We start from the raw sequence: 17,419 nt of genomic DNA, 5'->3' as shown, positions 1-17,419 counted from the left end.
TATCCTTTACATCCAATGTAATCTATTTTAAACTTATCAATTCTATGCTATCCAGCCATAATAGTCATCTATTATGTCCTAAGGTGTCTATTTATTTGTACATATTTACATTAGCACTCCAACATAATGTGTTTTATCTTAAAGTAATCTGCTTCCTAAAATATTCAACTGATGCTATCCAACCATTATAGTATCCTAAAGTAATCCATTACTCTGTCCACACTGCATGACTCATCAAAGCGATGAGAACCAATCAAAAAGTGAGTCTGTCAATCAGTGATGACTCCTCGATCAATGACAGGTCAAAAGGTCACGTCAGTGTAAAGTACAAAGAAGTCAGTTCATGTCGTGTGTGAAACTGCGTCACAGATGGGCCGACAGGGACTTGGCTTAAAGTAACGACCACGAGCAGAATAGTAAGCAATAAGCACATTCTACAGTATTATTGACTGAGGCGTAATGGTGCAGTGCCTCTGTGGAGCAACAGGGGGCGGTGTAGGCTGCAGTCTCGGATCAGAGGAGGCGTGAGAGCTTTCACTTTGGCTCATTTTGTGCTGCAAGGCTCAAACAACCACACAAAAGACTCAGCTCATCCGTCTGCTTGCTTCACTCCTCATTTCTTCATTGACCGATGGGTGTCGAGCCGATGAAAATGTTTCCTCTCATCTGCGTTTTGCTCTCAGGTGAGATTTTTCCTTGACGTTGTTGCAATGCGGAGTCAATGAGTGGATACATTGTTGTTGTTTACCTGCGCAGGCATGATGATGTCATGGCGGTGCATTCAGGGTCTTCAGGTGGACATTTACCCCAGAAGGCCGCTCTTCAAATTAGGTGAGCGCCATCAGCTGCTCTGCTCCATCCAAGAGTGCCCCACCATGCCCAGCGTCTCGTGGACACTGCTCGGCGACCGCCCGCTGACCGCCACCGTTGACACCCGCCAGACGCAGTCTGTGGTGACCTTTGACCCCGTGGGGATGGAACATGAAGGGACGCTGCTCTGTAAAGTCACATGTGGACCCCAACACAAACTCAGCAAAGCTAATGTGCACGTTTACGGTCAGTAGTTTGATTTATTTTATATATATATATATATATTTTTTTTATATACTGTGACATACTACACGTCTAACTCTAATGTGGTGCTAGCACTGATCTGTATAATGTATCTGGATAGCTCATAGGCAATGACTTGTGAAGCCACACGGCCGCCATATTGCCACTCACAAGAAACACTTCTCGACAAGCTTTTGCATTTGTGGTGAACTTCTTTTATTAATTCAGATTGGGCACACATTTTGCCTTAAGAGGCCTGCATGTGCAGCTATTAACTGCACAAATCGCCAGTTCAAAGGCTGTGGACGAACATTTCACCTGTAAGTATGATTGAAATGTAGATTTATGATTGATAATTTAAGGGTTTTGCACTGTCGATCTCTCAGATATTTTCGATCGTGTAAAATTCCTCTGATTAAATGTATGTCCAGAATTGATACGTTTATATAGCTCTATAATAGCTAAAAGGAAATTTACGTACTTTTTTGTTATATCATGATATATGTATTTTTTTAAGGGACGAAGGTTGCGTTACTTGAAGGAATGGGAGAATCTCAGTGCTTCCATGATGCTTACCAGGCATTGTATTCAGTGCAGTTAGCAAGCCAGTTTGCATACAATTGACCAGGCATGACCCTTCGTTTGGATAAACAACATTTTTTTTTTTTTTTTTTGCTGCTGAATGACTGACGTAAAGGGATTCATTCATATGATATGTTCTGGAAAATAATATCACTGAACATGCATACCGGTATGTTTGAGATTGCAAACAACGTATTGTCTTACCCAAAGCATATGGTTTTGTTTCAGTGTTGTTGTTGTTTTCTGTGTGTGTGTGGGTGTATGTGTTTATGGTTATTATGCATTATGGTTATCACATATTAGTCCTGTGGTTTTTCTTCAAATATATTTCTATATCAGAAAAGAGGTTATTTCTATTTCATAACACAAACAAAAAACCTTAGAAAAAAAAATCAGCAAAATGTTAAATGATTTTAAAACTTGTCCAAAGTCACTCTCTTTGATGATTCATATTTTGTACAGACGAGAGCATAGTGAATTGTATGAAAGTAAGGGAAAAAAGTAAAGAATCATGACCATGGATTTTAGTGGAAAAAAGGGATGGGATATGCAGTTAAAATGAAAATCTCTTTCTAGAGGAGTAAAACTATGCATTGCTATAGGGGAGTGCTGAGCCAGGGTGCAGAGTAGAATTTTGTCCCAAAGGCAATGAGAATTGGAAGGGGAAAAAGTACATTTAATAAAGCCAAAAGATAGAGAATAACGTATCAAATCGTTTTTAAGCGACAAAGGTTGCGTTACTTGAAGGAATGGGAGAATCTCCCCGCTTTTTAACATAAAATATAGATGTTCTGCGAGCCTCTTCATCTGCTTTGTACACTATGTACGCTGTGCCAATGTAGTCGAGATGTGAGTGGTAAGATGGCGTCTCTTTGGCTTCAGCGGCTTGCACGGGCGGCGTGCGACGTATGAGCTATCCAGATATATAATACAGATCAGTGGGTGGTAGCATGTGGCTAACATGGACATAGCATGTAAACAACATGGACTTAACATGTCGGTAAGCATGTAAATAACATGGACTTAGCATTTAATTAACATGGATTTAACATGTCGTAAGCATTTAACTAACATGGACGTACCATGTGACTAACATTGACGTAGCATGTCTGTAAGCATGTAACCAATATTAGCTTAGCTTATGGCTAACATGGACTGTTTATGTAACTAACATGAACTTAATATGTCGGTAAGCATGTAACTAACATGAACTTAGCATGTAGTTAACATTAGCTTAGTATGTAGCTAACATTAGCTTAGCCTGTGGCTAACATGGACTTAGAATGTAATTAACATGGACTTAACATGTCTGTAAGCATGTAACTAACATGGACTTAGCATGTTGCTAACATTAGCTTAGCATGTGGCTAACATGGACTTAGTATGTGACTAACATGCACTTAGCGTGTGGCTAACATAGAGATAGCATGTAACCAACATGGACTTAACATGTAACTAACATCAAGTTAACATGTCTGTAAGCATGTAACTAACAATAGCTTAGTATGTAGCTAACATGGACTTAGCATGCAATTAACATGGACTTAACATGTCGGTGAGCATGTAACTAGCATGGGCTTAGCATGAAGCTAATATTAGATTAGCATGTGACTAACAGACTGTGTATGTTACTAACATAGAATAAGACTGTGACTAACACAGACTGAGCATGTAACTAACATGGAATTAGCATGTAGCTAAAATGGACTTAGCATGTAGCTAACATGGACTTAGCATGTAGCACAGTCATGTTATTGTCTGTCTCCAGCCTTCCCGTCAGACCCAGTCATCAAAGGTCACGACCTTGTCAGACTGGGGGAGGAGTCCACCCTCACCTGTCAGGTGTCTGACCTTTACCCCGCTGAGCTAATCACGCTGGATTGGCTGAGAGGAGGCGTGGTGCTGCACAGCATTGTGGGAGATGCTGGTGCTACTTCAGTCCAATCCACTTACCGCTTCACCCCTCTGAGAGCGGAGTCAGGGTCCCGCTTCACCTGCAGGGCCACGCTGGATCTTCCGGAGCTGCCCCCCCTCAACAGGACCAGAGAATCCGCCGTCCTCCTCAACGTGCTGTGTGAGTCGGCGAACATGTCACCATCACATGACAGGCTTGTAAACTTGTCTCGCCTCCTCAGACGCTCCGGTCATCACGGCAATAACGGACCCAGGGGCAGTGATGGCCGGCGCCGCCCTCGTGCTCACATGTTTGGTGGAGGGTAACCCGCAGCCACTCGTCACATGGACCTTCAGGGCAGCAGGCGGCGGGCCGTCACTCATTCGCGGTGAAGGTCCCAAACTGGTCATACCTGCGGTAAACGCGTCGCAGGCGGGTCGCTATGACTGCGAGGCTGTGAACTCAGAGGGGAAGCAGAGCACTGCTGTTGAGGTTAAAGTTCACGGTGAGAGAATCACACATCAGGTCGCAGGTCAACAGCGATTAGACACGCAGATGTTCGCTCCTCCCGCAGCTCCGCCCACCAACACCTCCATCTCAGTGAGTCCAGGCGAAGAGGTTCTGGAAGGTGAGCGGGTGACGTTTACCTGCCGCTCAGATGGAGCTCCGCCCACCAGGCTGGTGCTGAAGAGAGAAGGGGTGGAGCTTGAGAGGTCAGACTCCGCCTTCCTGCTCACCTTCAGCCTCGCCTCTGTGCAGCTGGAAGACTCCGCCTACTACCAGTGTGAAGCGTCCAACCAGTTTGGATCTCAGCTGGTTACCAGCGCCATCACTGTCAGAGGTCAGAGGTCAGTCAAATCCATCAAGTCTGAGAAGGATTCTAGTGGTTCTGACGGTCTCGGTCCTCTCAGCCCATCCTCTGCAGGTTCAGGTCAGTCCTCGGTCGTCCACGGTGGAAGCCGCTTCAGGTCTGCTCTTGACCTGCCGTGCTTCCGGATGCTCGAGCACGCTTGCGCTCACGTGGAGGAGAGCCGGCGAGGACGGGACCGTCCTGCAGAGGACACAGCGGCAGGACGGGCTGTCCCGCCTACACCTGCGTGGCCTGGACCTCCCGGACCGTGGCAGGTACATCTGCGAGGCTCGCTGCGACACCGTCAGCAGAGCTGTCGAGGCCGAGGTCCACGTCTACTGTGAGTCAGAACCTTCACTTCCTGTCACGTGTCCCAAGAACTAAGAACCCAAGCGCTCCCCCTCTTGGTTGAAAGATCATTTTTCATTACATCTTCTTTGGAGAGAAGTCGGTTGGATGATGAGGCTCAAGCCGATTGGCTAGTCAGGGTCATGTGACCATCAGGATCATGTGACCATTTCACTATTTGGATTTTGCCTTGAAACCAACATGTTATTCCTGCTGGGGTCACGGGTCAAAGAGAGTTATTTTGCTAGTGCTGCATAGAAGCGGGGGGGGTCACGGCCATGCAGGAAGTCTCTCACACACACACACTCACTCACACACACACACACACACACACACACATACATCAACCAAATACCAAGAAACTGGAAAATCTTCTTGAACAATCTGGTTTGTGGTAGAGTGATGATGAGACTCAGCGAGAGAGTTTATTAGAAGGTCCATGAGAGGGCCTGTGACGGCAGGGTCCATGATGGGAAGGTCTATGAGAAAGTCCATGAGAAAGTCCATGATGAGAGCATCTATAATAAGAGATTTCATGATGGGAAGGTCCATGATGAGAGGGTCCATAACAAGAGGGTCTATGATGAGAGGGTCCATGATGGGAATGTCCATGAGAGGGTTCATGATGAAAAGGCCCATGAGAGGGTCCATGATGAGAAAGTCCGTCAGAGGGTCTGTGATGAGAGGGTGCATGATAAGGAAGGCCTATGACGAGAATGTCCATGAGAGGGTTTATGATGAGAGTGTCCATGAGACATGACATTGTGTTTTTCTCAAAAGTCGAGAATGTTACTTTTGTTTGTTTCATCCGGTTTTCCAGCTCTTCCATCCGATCCGATTCTGAAGGACGCTGGTGCCATCCTGATGGGCCAGGAGGTGTGGCTTCAGTGTGACGTCATGAATGTGTTTCCAGCCAATCAGCTGAGGCTCTCGTGGTTGTCTGGCAACACCACCCTGCTGGCGCAGTCCTTTGGCTCCTCCCCTTCCTTCCAGAACATCTCGGCAGTCCTGCGCCACCGGGTCGTGGACGAGCGGCGGGTGGTAAGCTGTGTGGCCGATCTGCTGACAGAGGACGGAGACGTGTGGAGGTCCAGGAGGACAAGCTTGCCTCTACAGGTCCACTGTCAGTATAAAAGGTTCACAAAGACTTTTATTGTGAAAGGAACTTTAATTTAGACACAGCCACTTTGTGTCTCAGACCCTCCCAGGAGAACATCCATCTCTGTTAGTCCTGGCCAGGAGGTTCTGGAAGGTCAGCAGGTGACCGTCACCTGCCGCTCAGATGGAGCTCCGCCCACCAGGCTGGTGCTGAAGAGAGAAGGAGTGGAGCTTCAGAGATCAGACTCCGCGTCCTCGCTGTCCTACAGCTTCTCTTCTGTGCAGCTGGAAGATTCTGCCCACTACCAGTGTGAAGCTTCCAATCAGTTTGGATCCCAACTGGTCACCAGCGCCGTCACTGTCAGAGGTCAGAGGTCATGTTTGTCATCTCGTGTGTCATTGAAAAGATGACATCATATTGTATGAAAGCGTATGCAAATGGTAACTCGCTAAGGCGCCGTGTTGCGGCGCAGCCCCTCCAAGGAACACCACAGTCCTGGTGCTGCCGTCCTCGGTAGTGGTAGAAGGTCAAAACGTCACCGTGTGCTGCCGGGCCGTCAGCTTCCCGCCATCAGCCATCCTTCTGAAGAAACTGGCTGATGGGACAGAGCGCTGCTCTGCCAACGGAACCTTCCTATTGCTCAACGTGACGGCCCGCGACTCGGGCCTGTACCAGGTCAACGTGACCAATGACTTGGGCTACCAGGTCCAAGTGTTCAGTCTCAGCGTGAGAGGTCAGACTTGTCTTCTGGAATCATTCCTCATGTTAATGTTTACACTTTAACCTTTTTAAAAAATATATTTTTTTAATAGAGCGAAGCAAAAAGACGCCGCCCACTCTCTCCGCTGTCCTTGTCCCAGCAATGATTGTCGCCGTCGCATTGGCCGGTGCCGTTCTGGTCCTCGACTTCCTGAGAAGGTCCAAAAAAAAGGGCTTCTACCAGCTGAGCCAAACTGCGCCCCCCTCATCCTGAAGATCACCTCCCGGTTCCCTAGGATGTGACCTTTGGCTGGACTCATAGTGTGGCCACCTGGTGACTGTGACCCATGAGAAGAAGCACTGAGGTGCTGGTGACCTCCACTAAGATCGATGTATTCTATGTGATCATTTTGTTGACATGATTCTTCTTGTGTTTTAATGACAAAAAAGGTCACTACTGATTCTCATTCACAACCCGTGCTCTGTTTCCATGGCAACCAGCTGATGAGCTTTGTGTGGAAGACAAAAAAAACACCAATGAAGTCTCCTCTGATTGGTTGTCTGAACAGGGCCGGTGAAGATGATGGCTGCTAAGCTAAGATAAATTAGCATCTCTGTTCCCAGTCTGCATGCTAACTGTGTCGCCATGGTAACAGCTTGTACGCTGGCGCTAACATGTTTTGCTGTGTGTGTGTTTAGGGTGATAAAAGTGATATATGTTCTCCATCTGGTGTTTTTAAGTCTCAGCAACCACTGACCTCTGTGTGCTGTGTAACAATCATTGTGCTGCGTCTCAGCATTTTAATCAGCTACTTCCTGCCCAGTAGACCACGGCATGGACTTGTTTGTTCCGTCAGCACTACAAAGTGGACTCACTCAGCACCTTCTCATCTGGACTTGGTCCAGAATGCTGTCCAGAACAAGAACCAGAATTAATGTACCCCAAAATGGACTTTGGAGCTGCCTCTGTGGACCATGTTCTTTAGTTTTGATGACACCGCAGTGCGGAGGTGGGCGGAGCTGAGAGAGTAGGCGTGATCGTATTCTTGGACAGGTTTTAGTGGTTGCCATGGAAGCGGATCTGTTCTGCCTGTTAGTCAATTAGGCTTCAGAAAAAATATCCTATCACACATTTAACGTCTTATTTGTATAATCAAAATGACAAAAGTTAAAAGTCAAAATATAGACGTAATCTACGTGTGAGCACGCACGCACACGGTAGCTGGTTGAGCGTGAGTCACGTGGTCCACGCGGCCCTGTGCCGCCACCTGCTGGTCACATTTTAACATAGATGCCTGACGGGAAGTACTCTTTGTAGACTTTTATTGTGAAATCCAGGTGACGGGAAACATTGAGTTAGCATACCGTGGCTAGGTCTACTAGTGTGTGTGTTCATTTGTCAAAATGTTACCTTTATCAATTAAAGACGACGAGTACAAACCAGCCAAGTTCAATTTGTTGCTGAAGCTGTCGGGATGGATCAGGTAAACATAGTCTCCGCTTGTTAACACGGCTAATCAATTGAATGCTAAGAGGCTGCATCAAATTAAAACATGTCAGTCTATCGGATGATCATACCTAAATGTATTTATGATCACACTAAGATGGGGCGTCGTCATTTTGGTGTGTTTTCCAGGTCAATTCTCGCAGACAAAACCTCCAGAAACCTTTTTTTCTTCTTATGCTTGAACCTCTCCTTCGCCTTTGTGGAATTAAGCTTCGGCATCTGGAGCAACAGGTAAGCTAACATTTAGAATAGCAAGTAGGCTAAATACAGGAACAGCCTGTTAAGATAACAATACAACAGCTAGCGAACTGTTAGCATCCCGCTAACACTTGTTAGTTCTGCTGTGAATGTGCCACGTATGTGTTAGCATTGTGTGTGTGTGAGGGGCGGCCAATAACAGGAAGTGATGTAAAACCAGGAAATACTTCAAAATTGTTTCAATCACGTTCATTTCAAACGCCGCTGGTTAACAGCTGCTAACAAAACCTGTTTACTGTATGTATAATTGTTGGAATAATGTCAGCATTACCTTTTCCATGAGCTGTAAAACTCAACGACGACTCATTTAACACTTTTAACTTTTTGTTGTGATTCTATTTTTAAAAACTGTTTTCCTTAGTTTGTGCACAGACAGTTGAGGAACACAGCGTTATCATTTCCCATGTTATGTTCACTGTTTGTGTGTGCGTGCTCCAGTTTAGGCTTGATCTCAGACTCCTTCCACATGTTTTTTGACTGCACGGCATTGTTGGCGGGCCTGGCTGCCTCTGTCATCTCCAGGTGGCGCTCTAATGACAGCTTCTCTTACGGGTGAGATGCAGCGTGATTACGTCACTAGGTAGCAGGAGGTGGGCTCTCCTCTCATGCAAAGTCAGTAACTGTGTGTGTGTGTGTGCGTGTGTGTGTGTGTTAGGTATGTCAGAGCTGAGGTTCTTGGTGGCTTCGTCAACGGACTTTTCCTCATCTTCACTGCTTTTTTCATCTTCTCTGAAGGAGTTGAGGTAATATGCACACACACACACGCAAGAATAGCGATGAAATGTAACCTAAATGTGTGTATGTGTGCACATCAAGAGGGCTCTTGAGCCTCCAGATGTTCATCATGAGCGTCTGCTTCCTGTCTCTGTCGCTGGTCTGCTTGTCAACCTGGTGGGAATTTTTGTCTTCCAGCATGGAGGACACGGACACTCGCATGGAGAGCAGGGTACCACACACACAAAGTGCAACCTCCACATTGCAACGCCCCACACGTGGGACAAATTCTTAGGTTCTGTCTCAAAAGTCAAACAAAACCTGAACTTAAGACTTCATCTGAAGGGTTAACTTCACAAACTATTTTTCTTTGGCCTTTTGCCACCACGGAAGGGTACAGTGATGACAGAGAGCACAAGTGTGATGATAACCATAGAATGTATTTAATAGAAGAGACTCGGGCTGGATGAGTATATTTTCACTGTGTTGTGTCTTACCACTTTAATGTAAGGACCATTTTACAGTGCCCACTGACTGGCACGTTATTCTTGCATAAAAATATCTTAAATGAATGAATATAACATTAATTAGGGACTAGACTCATAGAGGTTTGTTACAAAAGCCAAACAATATTGTTGGTCATGCTGTGTAATGAAATACTTTTATGTGATATTCTACAGAAGAAGTTAACCAGCATCATGGAAGTGTTTGTGTTTAGATTTCGAACATTCCCTTGCATGTCTAAAACTTCACGTGTCACTATTCTAGTAGCATTGTTCTAGAATGTCACATGACTTAAGTTGATGAGAAGAGCTCAGTGTGGTCTAGAACAGGGGTCGGCAACCTTTACCATCAAAAGAGCCATTTTGCTTCCCTTTTCAGTAAAAAAAAATAGTCGGGAGCCACAAAACATTCCACAACTTATAAACTTGTTACAACCACAAAATTAATCAAACAAAGGCCTACTCTGGATCCATTTAAACACTTTACTCTGTAAGTCTTGCTGAGTGGTTCCCATATTTGTGTAAAATAAATAAATGTAAAAAAAAAATGTTGCCAACTTTAAGATAAAGTCCAGAGTTCACATATCTGCATACCTGCGCTAAATTGTCATCTATTGGTCCTGTCCTTGACTGTCTTTGCAAAGAGAGGCATTCTTTCATTTTCTCAATAATTTCCTGTTTATTTTTTTTTAACTCTGAGACGAGATGCGCTGATATTTTTATGAACGATTCTTTCATGTATTCTCCATCTGTGAATGGCTTCCCACATCATGTGCAGCCCAGTGGCGATTTTCTCGCTAAATCTGGCGACTTTCCAAATCCTCTTGTTGACTTATTTTCTCAAAAGCAACTAGCGACAGATGCAAAGACTTCTCTTGACATCGCTGGGAGATTTTTCTGGTATTAGGAGACGTGAAAGCGAAAGCACATATTGTTCTGAGCGGTGACTGCACAGCCAGCTGCAGCAGCACGCTATCTGCCTCTCCTGGAGTCACCACCTCGGCGTTTAGCATGTCACGGGCTCTGAGCACGTAGCTACAGCGCGCTTCTAGTGATAAAAGATATTTCTATGCTCTTGTTAAATGTATTTATTTTACTGCGCTTCAGACTCAACTTAAAACTCCCTCACCTTTTTTCTCTCACGCACAGTGAGACTCATGGCATACACTAGCCTAGGGCCCCCTCTCTTGCTCATCCAATCAGCAGTCAGAATGCAGTCGAGATGCGTTCACGGACTTGCAGTGCGTAGGATATTTCAAATTCTTATTGAAAATGGACATTTCCCTTACTTCGGTGTTGAAAAAAATCACTGCGAGGGGAGCCGCATCAAGGAGGCTGAAGAGCCGCATGCGGCTCCGCAGCCGCGTGTTGCTGACCCCTGCTCTAGCACGTCACGCCATGTTGTTCATCTTGAATGATGGTGCCGTAGTACGTCACATGCTTACATGTCTGGTGTAGAACCTTCTAGAATGTCGCATGTTAAGGAAGCAAGTGATGTAGAATGTTTGTCACTTCATACAGAATAAGACTTTATTTGGCCACAATGGAGCGTATTTCTTGTCCAAAACGTGATGAGTGGTGTTCAAGACTTTTGAACGTGGTGGGTGCCGCTGCCTTCACATGATGTTCAACCGACGTCTGATGAATGTCCAACACCCTTGATGTCATGTAACGTCTCCGTCCTCAGGTCATGGCCACAGCCACTCATTGTTTAACGGCATGACGACTCACAAGGGACACAGCCACCACGCACACCACGGGCATGAAGGACACGCACACCACGGGCATGAAGGACACGATCACCACGGGCATGAAGGACACGCCCACCACGGGCCTGAAGGACACGCCCACCACGGGCCTGAAGGACACGCCCACCATGGAAGTCACCATGGACACAGCCATGAAGGACACACCCACCATGGACACAATCACGACGGTGAGCGACGGGAGGGAGATGCCGTGTGGTGTGATGATGTCACTTGAAGACTGACGTGTGTTGCGTTGTGTTGACAGACGAGCATCGCCTTGGTTCCAACAAACAGATCCTTCAGGGTGAGACACATGAATTCACTATGACAGCTAACTTTGACACTCAGCAGAGGGCGCTCCTGCGTTACAAATAGTGTTGCCGCCCCCCACCACATGGCATCAATCTACCTTTTGTCATACATGCTTTAAAATTGTGTGTGTGTGTGTGTGTGTGTGTGTGTGTGTGTTTGTGTTGCAGGCGTGCTGCTGCACATCATGGCCGACACTTTGGGCAGCGTCGGTGTCATCATCTCAGCTCTTCTCATGCAGAACTACGAGTTAATGATCGCTGACCCCATCTGCTCCATGCTCATTGCCATCCTCATTGGAGTCAGGTGAGGTGCACGCTCAAACGCACAGTCATGAACTGCATGTCACTTCTTGTTTTGTTTTTTTTTTTGTTTTTTTTACTTAAGGTTTTGATGGTGAATGTCACACAAACCAAACCAAATCATTTACTTGTGTGTTGTCTTCACATATACGTGTCATCTAAAATATACGTGTAACTAATAGGGGTGTCTTGGGAAACTCAGTTCACGAGACGAGACGATACACGAGATTGTGTCGAGAACGAGACAAGTAGAATGGAAAAAAAAATATATGACAATATATATATATGACAATATATATATATGACAATATATCGCCATGTATTAATTTAATTTCTACTACGTTACCTTGCATTACTCGTCACGAGACTATACACTTCTGCACTCTGTATGTATGCTACCAGCCCCTCCTCCACCCACCAAGACTGTATGACTGAGAAGAGGGCTCACTCCGCTCATGCCGTTGTTGTACGGAACAAATGCGCCAAGGTGCTGAGAGCAATGCAGAGTGAACCCCCCTTCATGCCTATTTGGAGGCATGAGACGAGGGAAACAAACACCAGGGTTTCCGCTACATGTAATTGATCGCAATTACCGCAACACTTCAAACTTTTTTTTTTTTTTACTTGAAACAATGTTAATATATATGCTATGTAGATACATATATAGCTTAATATTTACGCACATATTAAAATATCCTAAAAATGTTTCACTGCTCTGCAACCTTCATGAGGATAAGTGGCATAGAAAATAGATGGATGTTTCACTGCGCTTTATTTTGATAAGCATACACCGGAATTGCCTGTCTGCGCTGTAGGCACTTGTCTGACCAGATAAATGTAGGCGACCCGTCTTGTGTTGACGTTCACTTTATTCATTATCGTGAGAATTAAAAATAGTTCGTAAACTGAGCCTTTCTATGCCAACATGTGTGATGGCTCACGTTTCAATCTCATTTGACTTTCTGCCATCTTTGTTTACACATTTTGCCTGGCTCTCACTGCCTCTCTGGCGGTAGCTAGCTTGCTGGTTTTTGTCCCACGGGCCAGCTACAAGTGGCTATCACGTTCATGGGGTACATGCTAACTTAGTTTTTTAAAGTGTCACTTAAAGGGTCCCTGACAAGATTGATCATCTTTGCTTAAATACTGCATGTTATATATAGTTTGTAATGATGTTCTATATTGTTCAGATTTTGAAAGCGAATGGTAAATTTGCAAAAATTACATTTATAGTTCATGCCGCCACTCTTGACGATCTAGCTCTTGCTGTTCAGTCTCATTTCCGGAAGTGACCCAATCGGTGTACTATCAGCAGTGTTGGGCAAGTTACTTTGAAAAAGTAATTAGTTACAGTTAGTACTTACAGAAAGTAACTGAGTTAGTAACTCAGTTGTTGCATCTAAAAGGTAACTAGTTACCTGGCAAAGTAACTCTAGTTCTAAATTACGACAATAAAAATGGTCTTTTTGTCAACCTGAAATATAAAAATCTAGTGCAATAATTCATAATAAATAAAGTAAAAAGAGTAGAGCATTGTTTAGATGTAAAAGCAACATTATTTATTTATCAAAATTATCACATAAATACTGCAGATCTTTTTATGTATAAAACAAGCAGTATAAAATTATTAATATGAACTTTGCATAATAAAAATGAACTTTGAATTTAAAAAAAGTAAAATTAGCATGAAAATACATTTTCACAGCTTTAACTTTCAAATAATATATTTCAAGTATCTTATTTTTACTTTCAATAAATAAGATATTTCCAACTATAATAATCCTGAAACAATGTTTAAGTGCAAAAGAAAATAAATAATAATGATGTAAAATGCTCTTAAACAGTATTGCACTATAACCTGAACTTTTTTGCACTCTTTCCAACATAACAGAAGTTCTTTTTCTGAACCAATTTAACATTCAGTACTGGTTGTGAACCACTGGTTGTAGCGCAAAAGCAGCAACTTCTCAAATCTTTGGCCTGAGAGCCTGTTCCTCTTGGGAGAAAAGACTAGCTTTCCGAGGCTAAAGAGTCTCTCAACAGGAGCACTGGAGGGAGTGGCAGCATTTAAACGCAGTGAAAAGTGTATTGAGCTCTGTGCGAGTTACACGCTACTTGTCACAGACGTACATAGTGTCGTTGTACCGGGACACAACGTGCATCTAACAGGTACATTTTTCTCTTTTGTCTCAGTCAGATTAAAATAGTGTCAATACTTCCAGCCTGTAAATGCCGATTTTGTACCTGTCCCTGACCCTGCTTCACTCGCCATCGCTCCCCCTTGTTTTGGTTGAGACCGCATGCAGCATGGGATATGTGAGCATCCTCCCACTTGACTCCTCAGCCAATCAACACGCGTGTGACCTGCCGCTAACTGTCTCATCTCAGAGAGAGAGAAATGACCTCCCCTGCTGCCAAGCTTGAATCAAAGTAACGCGCCGCATTTCATTCTAAGTAACTACAACACCGTTGCAAAAATGACAACAGTAACTAGTTAGATTATTCTGTTAGTGATTAAGTAACGGCATTGGTAACTCCGTTATGTTGTAATGCCGTTACTCCCAACACTGACTATCAGTCAGCTACACAAACATAGCAGCATGAGAGACAGAGGATGTTTACAGTGATTATAGCGAATATTTGAGCGATGTGTCAATAGTTTTCGAGGAGAAAAGGAGAGAAACATTTAGAGATGAAATGGAGAACTTGTAAAACACTGACTTAAGCTTTAAGACATGGAGATGAAGATTGGTTGCCTTCAAAACATAGAATGGTAAGTGTAAATTACTCTCGAGTTGCTTATCCTTATCCAATTATTGTTTTAAATCTGCTTCTTATGTTCTATTCAAACATGACACCTGTATTTAATGACAAATGAGCGCACTGAGTGGAGATGTCGGCAGTCACATAAAACACAAATAAATCGTCTCTCCCTTTTTTTTTTTTTTTTTTGTAGCTTTAATAGTGCTGCAAGTTTGATACACTTGTGCTATCATAACTCTGGACTCTGGATTTATGCTGTTTATACGGTACAGATTTCTGTAACAAAAATATTGAAATTATTTTATTTTGTTAATTATTTTGAACAAAAAAATGTATTATTGAACAATTAATTTTCCATGTATTAGTATTACTCAAACAGGCATGAAATAAAATTTAGGTTTGTGTCAAATAGTACAAAATTTTGTACTTACATAGTACTATTGGACTAAATAGGTCAGTTTCAAAATGAGGCTGAACATTTTAGACTCACTTGAAGTGCTCTCAGCAACTTTGCCATTAAATTAACAGTTTTGCTATGTTCTCGGTTCATGTTCTGCTGGTTGTTGGAAAAAAGGTAAATCAATATAAGTCAATAAGCCTTAAAAATTGTTATTTGTCGTAACAAAAAAAAATGTAAACGCAGCAGCGGCCCAACACAGTAGCGGCCCACCACCATAGCTTCCAAAAATCCTAGGGGAGACCGTGGACACGCATGCACATGGAAATTATGAGGTCAGCAAAATTGTTGATTTTCATTTGTGTGATTTCTTATTGTCCCAGGCCTAGTACCCAACATTTTTCTGAACGAGAAATCGTCATGTAATCTTGGGAGATTTTGACAGATCATGTGACACCCCTACTAACGCATCTATTGGTCTTTCTAACATTTATGTATTTGTTTAACTCGGGATGCTCCAATCGCTCGACCACTGTGACAACTTTACTCTCTTCTTGTCATTATACTAATTATGTCTTGTCCTCAAAACACTATTTGTGTGTGGTTGTTTAATGAACATAAACACAGCGTGTCCAGTCTTAGGATGGTGATACTATCACAGCTGTCCAAAGGGCCGTAAAATATTTGCGTCAACTCGTTTTTTTTTTATTACAACTGTTGAATTCAGACTTTATGCCCTTTTTATATCGTGACAAATGAGCACAAAATAGCATAAAGACAGTGGCCGCAGTGTTTGAGTGGAGATCTGCTTGGTAAATAAAAGTAGTGTACAATTTAAATATTGCCAGTCAGAAATAAAACACAAATAGGTGACCGCACTAATAGTGATGAAAGTTGAAGAGCCCTGCAACCTGGACATTGAATTTATTGTTTTAAGTTGAGCAAATTTCTATTTAATAAAAAGGTATTTATTTGTGTTATTTTATTCTGTTAATTTTTTTTTTTTATCTTGAGCAAAAAAACAATTATTGAACAGTTTTTCCCCTGTATTTGTATTATTCCTATACATGCATCAAATTAAATTCAGGTTTGTGTCAAATACTACAAAAAACGTTTCACATAAAGGCAGAAAAAAAAGCCAAACCACCCCAACGTTTATTTTGTAATAATTACCTATTTGCCAAGGGACCTTGGAATTGTCTAACGGGGCCCCTGACCAATACTATTCATTGTAAATAAATTGAAAAATGTACAGTTAATCCATGTGATCAGTATCGGCCGATCTCACTCATGGATGATCGTAATCGGCAGCATAAAACCCTGATCGGAGTGTCCCTATGTCTAACACATATAGTAGTCTAACAAGCTGTACATTTACTGTATGTTTCTATTTAACAATCTTATGTCCATATCAGCTAGCCAGTGTATCTTTCTGGTATCAAACCAGCGATCTTATAGCAGCTCAACCATGCAGTGGCATCACCATCTCACATTGTGATTCGCTCACCTAATGGCAGTTGACCTTTGATCTACAGTGTGGTGCCTTTGTTGCGAGAGTCAATCGGGATCTTAATGCAGAGGACGCCGCCCTCTCTGGACTACGCCCTACCCGAGTGCTACCAAAGGGTAGGCACAAGCTACACCCCCCTTTCCTGTGTGGGCAGTGTCTTGACGTTTGGCTGATGCGTTCAGGTGCAGCAGCTGCAGGGCGTTTACAACGTGCACGAGCCTCATTTCTGGACGCTGTGCACCGATGTCTACATCGGAACACTCAAACTCCTCGTGGCTCCAGACGCCGACACGCGCTGGATCCAGAGCCAGACGCACCACATCTTCACACAGGTCTGTGGGGTCGCTTTAGGCACCTCCTAGTGTCAAAGTGCTGTCAGTGATGTGACATGGTTTCTCTCTACAGGTCGGAGTTCGTCAGCTGTATGTGCAGATCGACATCGCCGCCATGTAGAGGCTCCTCCCCCTTTGGACTCTGGGACCAATTTGCCTGTTGTCTGCTGTGGTGACCTCTGACCTTGGGTTCACAGCAGGACCTTTTGAGGTGGGGCATACTGTGATGAACTCAGACTGCCCTTTATAATTTTGTTGCCTGTTACCCGTCCTTGTCAGCCTGAAAGGGGCTGCCCTTTTCAAGCCTCCCACACGCCCCCTCCAAGAACCTGTTGACTGGAACAGGGAATTCTGGGAAAGTGCCTTCATTAATAATCAGAGCTGAACTAAGCACTGGAGGGATTCGCCTCCTCTGACAGAGTGCTGCCAGCTGATTGGTCCATGGACTGTGTGCTTGTGTGTGTGCACGTGCGTGTGCCAAAATGTGAACAGTCACAGGGTGTACGTAGAACCTCAGCAGTAATAAAAGACCAATGACCTTTATCGATGAC

At 43.9% G+C, this 17,419-nt stretch overlaps 2 protein-coding genes across 4 annotated transcripts; both read left to right on the top strand.

Annotated features, from left to right (window-relative positions):
- The first annotated feature begins 278 nt into the window (after positions 1-278).
- Positions 279-6,820, top strand: vcam1b (vascular cell adhesion molecule 1b). 2 transcript variants are annotated; one of them, XM_054788496.1, is made up of 10 exons: positions 279-683; positions 786-1,056; positions 3,404-3,709; positions 3,771-4,034; positions 4,104-4,370; positions 4,441-4,719; positions 5,548-5,850; positions 5,926-6,192; positions 6,299-6,559; positions 6,639-6,820. In XM_054788496.1, exons 2-10 carry the CDS (start codon positions 876-878, stop codon positions 6,797-6,799), a joined length of 2,289 nt encoding a protein of 762 aa, XP_054644471.1. In that variant the 5' UTR covers positions 279-683; positions 786-875; the 3' UTR covers positions 6,800-6,820. The 2 variants fall into 2 exon arrangements, with proteins under 2 accessions (XP_054644471.1, XP_054644470.1); XM_054788495.1 differs by having other exon boundaries at positions 757-1,056.
- Positions 6,821-7,863: 1,043 nt separating this feature from the next.
- On the top strand, positions 7,864-17,411 carry slc30a7 (solute carrier family 30 member 7). Of its 2 annotated transcripts, none has more exons than XM_054788505.1 (11): positions 7,864-8,009; positions 8,162-8,263; positions 8,729-8,842; positions 8,946-9,033; positions 9,203-9,236; positions 11,195-11,443; positions 11,521-11,559; positions 11,735-11,870; positions 16,562-16,652; positions 16,719-16,868; positions 16,942-17,411. In XM_054788505.1, exons 1-11 carry the CDS (start codon positions 7,930-7,932, stop codon positions 16,987-16,989), a joined length of 1,131 nt encoding a protein of 376 aa, XP_054644480.1. In that variant the 5' UTR covers positions 7,864-7,929; the 3' UTR covers positions 16,990-17,411. The 2 variants fall into 2 exon arrangements, with proteins under 2 accessions (XP_054644480.1, XP_054644479.1); XM_054788504.1 differs by having other exon boundaries at positions 9,107-9,236.
- Positions 17,412-17,419: the final 8 nt, after the last annotated feature.

Source organism: Dunckerocampus dactyliophorus, chromosome 10, assembly GCF_027744805.1.
Source record: "Dunckerocampus dactyliophorus isolate RoL2022-P2 chromosome 10, RoL_Ddac_1.1, whole genome shotgun sequence".
NCBI classification, from domain to species: domain Eukaryota; kingdom Metazoa; phylum Chordata; class Actinopteri; order Syngnathiformes; family Syngnathidae; genus Dunckerocampus; species Dunckerocampus dactyliophorus.
This window is presented reverse-complemented; position numbering and strand designations above follow the sequence as displayed.